This window comes from Apus apus, chromosome 4, assembly GCF_020740795.1.
Source record: "Apus apus isolate bApuApu2 chromosome 4, bApuApu2.pri.cur, whole genome shotgun sequence".
Classification (NCBI taxonomy): Eukaryota; Metazoa; Chordata; class Aves; order Apodiformes; family Apodidae; genus Apus; species Apus apus.
The window spans coordinates 37,887,270-37,894,258 of record NC_067285.1 but is presented as its reverse complement, the minus strand read 5'-3'; the positions used below and the strand labels follow the sequence as shown (position 1 = coordinate 37,894,258).

The 6,989-nt window shown below is 49.1% G+C and overlaps 1 protein-coding gene across 1 annotated transcript in view; it reads left to right on the top strand.

Annotated features, from left to right (window-relative positions):
- The window catches only part of LOC127384175 (PHD finger protein 7-like), a 155,608-nt gene extending 148,824 nt beyond the window's left edge, over nucleotides 1-6,784 (top strand). Inside the window, exon 9 of the mRNA XM_051618257.1 lies at nucleotides 6,771-6,784. Coding sequence (XP_051474217.1) covers nucleotides 6,771-6,784 — 14 coding nt within the window. The remainder of the gene's footprint in view (nucleotides 1-6,770) is intronic.
- Nucleotides 6,785-6,989: the final 205 nt, after the last annotated feature.

The following is a 6,989-nucleotide window of genomic DNA, read 5'->3' as shown; positions in this document are numbered from 1 at the left end:
CATCACAAATGGGGCAGGCAAGTCCACTTAAGAACTTCACTGCCCTAGCCCTTCACAGCCTACTTGCCTTAGACCAACCATCATGAGTTGGGCCAAAAAGAAAAACAGATGGATCATTGTCATGGATGACTCCCTCCTGAGGGGTGCAGAGGGTCCAATATGCAGACTGGACCCACTTCATAGGGAAGTCTGCTGCCTCCCTGGTGCCTGGGTAAATGATGTAGTAAGTAAAATTCCCACCCTTGTCAGGCCTTCAGACTACTACCCACTTTTGGTCTTTCAGATGGGTAGTGATGAAGTGGTGACGAGAACGTCAAAAGCCATCAAGAGAGACTTCAGGGCTCAGGGGCAACTGGTGAAGGGATCGGGAGCACAAGTTGTGTTCTCCATCTCTCTAATGGCAACGATAAGTGAACTAACAGGAAAGGTCAACAGGTTAACTCATGGCTCTAGGACTGGTGTCTTTGGCAGGGCTTTGGGTTCTTTGGTCATGGATTACTATACAAGTGTGGGGAACGATCCATCTTCTCTTCCCCCACCTAAGACTAAACAAAGTATCTTTCAAGCCAGCAGAACAAGAGTGGCGTTTTTTTTGCTGATTTAGCCAAGGACAGACTAGGAACAGGCCCTCTGTTCTATCAGATACATCCAAAACAAGAAAAGAGCATAAGGGTTATGATAACTGGCAGCTAAATGGACAATAGATTAAAGGCTGCCTCTGAAAGAGTACACACCTGGCCAATGCTAACTGGCTAATTTGAACAGTGATACCTAATTTGAACGGTAATCTCTGGTGTATAAAAAGAGGGCAAGTTTTGCAGGCTGCTGCTTTGCTCTGCCTGGAACCCAGATGGGACACTGCTGCAGTACCAGAAGCCGCCTGGAACACCGTCACTGCTGCCTGGAGAAGCTGAGAGGGGAGGGGGGGGGGGCTGCCCTGCAACCACTGCCTCGAAAAGCCATGGAGAAGCCACCTGTAACCACTCTGTGGGGAGCCAGCCCGCTCCCCAAGGGATCACTGCTCGCCAGAGCCTGCCTGGCTCAAGCCCACCCGAGCTTAACACTGGAGCCAAACTGGACCGGAGCCCGCTGCAGCTCACAGAGGAGCCGTGCCTGCCTGCCTGCCTGCAGGATGCTGCTGGGGGGCCACCCCTGCTGCCGGAAAGCTGCCCCCCCCCACGAACATGCCACTGAGCCCTGCCAGCCGGAAAAGAAGCCGCATCCCAGGAGGTACATGCTACGGAACGATGAACACACACACAAATTCCCTGTGTCGCAAGCTGGTACTGGGAGGCTCCCGGCTGTCAGGATGCTTTTGCGACTCCGCCTCCCAATGTGGAGGGGTTTTTGAATAAGACCGAGGGTCACACGTGGCACTCGCCTCTCACAGAGGAACGGCCACCACGGGACTGTATTTCAGGGTGGTAGTTAGAATGCACCCCCCCACCATGCTCAGAAATTGCCTCTAAAACCAAGGTTTGCTCCATAAACTAATTGGTTTATTAAGGGTTAACACAAACTGAGGGATAATGTTTAGGGAAAATGCATATGTGAATGGCTACCAGGGATATATATATATGTATATAGTGAGAAAGTGTCCTTTAGGGAGGTAATGTCCTTTAGGTCCGGTGCTCTTAAGGGAGAGGGTTAAGGACCAAAGGGAGAAGGGAAGGAGGGAAGGAAGCCCGACGTCAGTCCTCCTTAAGAGGTCCTGCAGTGTGTGCAAGTAAGAGGAAAGGAATATGTGTGTGTGTGTGTGGTGATGTCACCCTCCCACTTGTCCCCGATGGCAGCCCTGTCTCGGAAGGCAGGACGACGGGTCCGTGGTGTTGCAGGGGCAGGCTCTCGGCAGCGGGTGCAGCGGCTGTTGCCAGGCTCAACTCCTACCCTTTTACTCCATTGATTCTACACCTTTCCTGTACATTTAATAAGGGCATAGCACTTCCGAATTCTTTCCCTGACATATCCCTAGCCTACCTCTCCTGACCCTTGGTCCCTCAGGGTTCACCCTTAATAAGTCAGTTAATTTGTAACTAAACATTGGTCTCAGTAACAATTTGTGGGCCTGGTGAGGGCCGTATTTCTAGTCCCTGCTCTAAGATTCGGTCCAGCAATGATCGATCCTCTGTGCGAGGCGAGTACTACGTGTGCCTGACCCTTCAGAAAGCCCTCTCTATAAGTGGGGAATGGAGAAAAGTCACGGAAGCCTCCTGATCTCCAGCGGTCCGTTACTAACACCGCTGGACCATGACAAGACACCAGGTGTCACAATCCGGGGTCTGCTAAGAGCCACCAAACTGTCAGGATGTTTTACGACTCCTCCCTTACTGGGAGATTTTAATTTAACGGGACCAAGGGTTCGCATGTGGCGTTCACCTCAGAGGATTGGCCACTGCTGGACCGAATCTTGAGAGTGGAAATTAAGAATAACCACCCCTCATCACACCCACAAACTGTTACTGATGCCAATATGTAAATTTACAAACTAAACGGTCTATTTATAGGAAAGGCCAAAACATGGGGACAAAGGTTCATTAAAAGTAAATAACAGACTTGTATGGAAAACAGTAACAAAGCATGCTCCCAAATTGGAGAAAATTACAGAGAAGTGACAAAGTATATGTAGTCTTAAATAGGGGAGAATGGTGAAGATAACTACAGTAAGAACAGTGAGGGGGCTTGCCTGACAGAGGCCTCCTTGAAGGGAGTCACGATATGCGTGGCAGTATGAGGGCACTAGGACCACGCAAGGGAAGCGGGGAAAAAGGAAGGTGGAAAACTCATTTTACCATTTTCCTGAGATAGTCCAGGAGTTCAGGGGATTGCACAAGCAGTTCTCCTTTCGACACGATTATTGACGAACATGCAGAGTAAGGAACCGCTCCACACCCAGCCGATTGATGTTGGTAGGATCCCTCATGGACGTAGTCTTTCTGTCCTGATGAACAGCTTGTTTGATATTCATGGGCAATTGTCTTCCTGCTCGTCGGGGCAGTAATTCCGCAGTGGGAGCCAAGACAGCACGCCAGGAGCAGCACCAACCACAGGAAACCAGTATAGCAACCAAGTGTTCCAACAACACTAAGCAGCAGGCTCCAGCTCCCACCAACCAGCAAGCCTTAGCTACCAGGCTCAGTCTTTTATAGTCCAGGGTCCACAGTCTTGGTGCCCAGTGCATTATCTTATTTGCATATGAGCACTGTCTGATCAAGCAGCTGTTTCCCTGTGCTCGAGGGTCTGGGCCTGGCTGTCAAGTGTGATCTCCAACGTTGTTGGCACTTGGCCTGTCACTCAGGCAGGCAGCTCTGTCCTTGTATTTGTCCTTGAAGAATACAAAGGAAGGGGGTGGCCATTTTGGGTCCATGCAACCTGATGGCCTAAAAGTGAATTTTTAGTCTCTATGTGGGAAAGAACCATATTCCAGAGGTTAAGAGGCTTTTGCACATTCCTGAACACATCTGTATATAACTGTACATATTATTCTTTTATCCTAAGTGCTTAATTAAAGCTGTCTAGTTTTCGATCCAGAAAGTCTCTCTCTCTCTGTAACTTTCTCTCTCCTTCCCTACCTGGGGGAGGGGGTGGGGGTCAAGAGCATTGTTGTCTCTGGTTTAATTGCCAATTCTGAGTCCAACTGTGACAACAATTTATTGGCGCCCAACATGGGGCTCAATTTTAAGCCCAGGCTATAAATTCTCACTAATTGTGAGTGTTTAAAATTCCACATCTAATGGGAGGAAATCCTCAGATAGCAATGGGCAACACTTCTGCTGAATTTAATGACGGATTGAAAACTGAACAGACATTTTCTGTAATGTTTCTGCTGGACATTTTTCCCAACATGCAATCGTTCATGAGGTATGTAGCCAGGATCATACTGCTCTGTGTAGCTGCTCGTTATTGTTTCATGGTTTATTGATAGAATTGATTCCATAATCAACCATATAATTACCAGCCTAGTGATCATAGGGTATTTGATACTTACCTTAATGGGAGTACTGTTTGTGTAAAATTACAGTATAGATACTCAAGTGAACGTAAAGGTCTATGTTGGTAATGGCTGTAGCAGGTTCAGTTTTACTTGTCCATTTTCTCTCAAGCTGAATCTCCCAGCTCTTGGTTTGAATAGCATTGTTGCAGTAGGGATGCTTCTGCTGAATGTTTATAATGTATCGTGGATGCGTAGGGTGAGATGTTGTTCCACTCACTGCCAATCCCCCACAGGCAATGCTGCTGCCACTTGCTGCTGTCACCGTGATGCTGCTACCACCACCAATGCTGTTGCCACCACTGGTGCCGCTACCAAAACAGTTGCTTCTGCAAAGATTAAGTGCATTCCCATTCGATTCCAACTAGTAAGAATGTATTTGAGAGAAACAGCTGTGTGAGAGGTGATCTGTGATAACAACTGACTTACAAATTCTGGTGACGTTCTGTGTGACACACAATGTTCCAGAGGTTTGCGCAAGCTGTACCAGCAGCACATGCCTAGATATTCTCCTTCATGGGATGCACTGATGGTGATGCAAGACCAACTGTGCGTGAAGTGGCTTTCAGAGCACAACAGTATGGAGAGATAATCTCTGATTCCCATCAGTTCCACACCTCAGCCATTGAACAAATAACTGACAGAAAGAATAAGATGCCAAACAAATGGGAAAGTAAACCCCGGTGACTCCCTAAAGACAACCGGTCACATGTTGCAGTCACTAAGAGGAGATGCCCTGCTACGAGACAGCAGCAAGGGAGATGGGACCCACTTCAACACCACCTGTGGTCTCTTGCATAATTATTTTAGAGGACATGAGAAGCTGGGACAAGAGGCCCACTGATGTTCTCCAGATACACATGCAAGAGCTACTAAATGGAACAAAGGCAGGAGAGGGTTCTTCCAGGAAGAAGGCTGCACCAGTCTCCACTGGCTGGTCCTCCACCCAGGATGGTGTGTCAGCCTCCAAATGCTCAACATTAGAGGTGCCCTGCCTCTGGCCAGGAGGAGGAGAGGGGCAACCAAGTTGACTGGACTGTGTGGATTTGATGGCCTGGCACATTAGAACCACAGAAGTATCAAGCCTTGGTCAACACTTCCTAATATCTAACCCAAATCTCCCCTCTCTCAGTTTAAAACCATTACCCCTTGTCCTATCACTATCTTCTCTGATGAAAAGCCCCTCCACAGCTTTTCTGTAGTCTCCCTTCAAGTACTGGAAGGTGCTATAAGGTCTCCCCTGAGCCTTCTCTTCTCTAGGCTGAACAGCCCCAATTCTCTTAGCCTGTCTTCATAGCAGAGGTGCTCCAGGTCTTTGATCATCTTGGTGGCCTTTCTCTGGATCCTCTCCAACAGGTCTGTATCTTTCTTGTGCTGAGGGCACCAGAACTGCACACAGTATTCCAGGCGTGGTCTCGCTAGAGCAGAGCAGAGGGGCAGAATCACCTCCCTGGCCCTGCTGGCCACACTTCTTTTGATGCAGCTCAGGATGCAGTTGGCTCTCTGGGCTCCAACACACACTAAAAGCTCATGTCCAGCTTCTCATCTACTACCACCCCCAAGTCCTTCTCCTCAGGACTGCTCTCCAGCCATTCTGCCCCCAGCCTGGATGTGTGCCTGGGGTTGTGCTGACCCAGGTGCAGGACCCTGCACTTGGCCTTGTTGAACTTCATGAGGTTGGCACTGGCCCATCTCTCCAACCTGTCAGCGTCCCTCTGGATGGCTTCCCTTCACTCTTGGGTGTCAACCACACAACACAGCTTGGTATCATCAGCAAATTTGCTGAGGATATACTCAAGCCCACTGTCCATGTCTCCAACAAAGATCTTAAACAGCACTGGTCCCAACACTGACCCCTGGGGACACCACTTGTCACCTGCCTCCATTTGGACGTTGAGCCACAACTCTCTGGGTGGGGCCATCCAGCCAATTTCTTATCCACCGAGTGGTCCACCTGTCAAATCCACGCCTTGTCAGTCTGGAGACCAGGATGCCATGTGGGACAGAATCAAATGCCTTGCACAAATCTAGGTAGATGACGTCAGTTGCTCTGGCACCATCCACCATCACTGTAGCCTTGCTCTAGAAGGCCACCAGATTGGTCAGGGACGACTTGCCCCTAGTGAAGCCATGTTGGCTGTCACAAATCACCTCTTTATTTTCCATGTGCCTTAGCAGACTTCCCAGAAGGATCTGCTCCATGATCTTGCTGGGCACAGAGGTGAGACTAACCGGCCTGTAGTTCCCTGAGTCTTCCTTTTTCCCCTTTTTAAAAATAGGGGCTGTGTTCCCTTTTTTCCAATCAGTAGGAACCTCACCAGACTGCCACGACTTCTCAAATATGATGGACAGAGACTAAGTCTCTGCCAGCTCCCTCAGGACTCGTGGGTGAATCCCAGCAGGTCCCATTGATTTATGCACCTTCAGGTTCTCTAGATGGTCACGAACCTGCTCTACTCCTACAGTGGGAGGTAATTCATTCTCCCAGTCCCTGCTTTCACCTATTGTGGTCTTTGTGTTGAGGTTGGAGCACTTGCCAGAGGAGACTGAAACAAAGAAGTCATTGAGGACCTCAGCCTTCTCAATACCCTGTGTTACTATCTCGCCCTTTTCCTTCATGAGAGGGCCTACCATCTCCTTGGATGTCCTTTTCTCCCCAACATACCTAACGAAGCTTTTCTTACTGCTCTTAACATCCCTAGCAAGATTTAATTCTAGCAGGGATTTGGCTTTCCTAACCTGATCCCTAGCTGCCTGAACCACCTCTCTGTAATCCTTCCAGGATACCTGCCCTAGCTTCTACCCCCTGTAGGCTTCCTTCTGCACTTTGAGCTTTTCCAGGAGCTGCTTACTCATCCACACCAGCCTTCTGGAGTTTCCACCTGACTTCCTCTTAGTTGGGATGCAATGCTCTTGGGCCTCGAGAAGGTGATCCTTAAATATCAGCCAGCTTTCATGGGCCCCTCTACCCTCCAGGATGTTATGCCAAGACGCTCTCTTG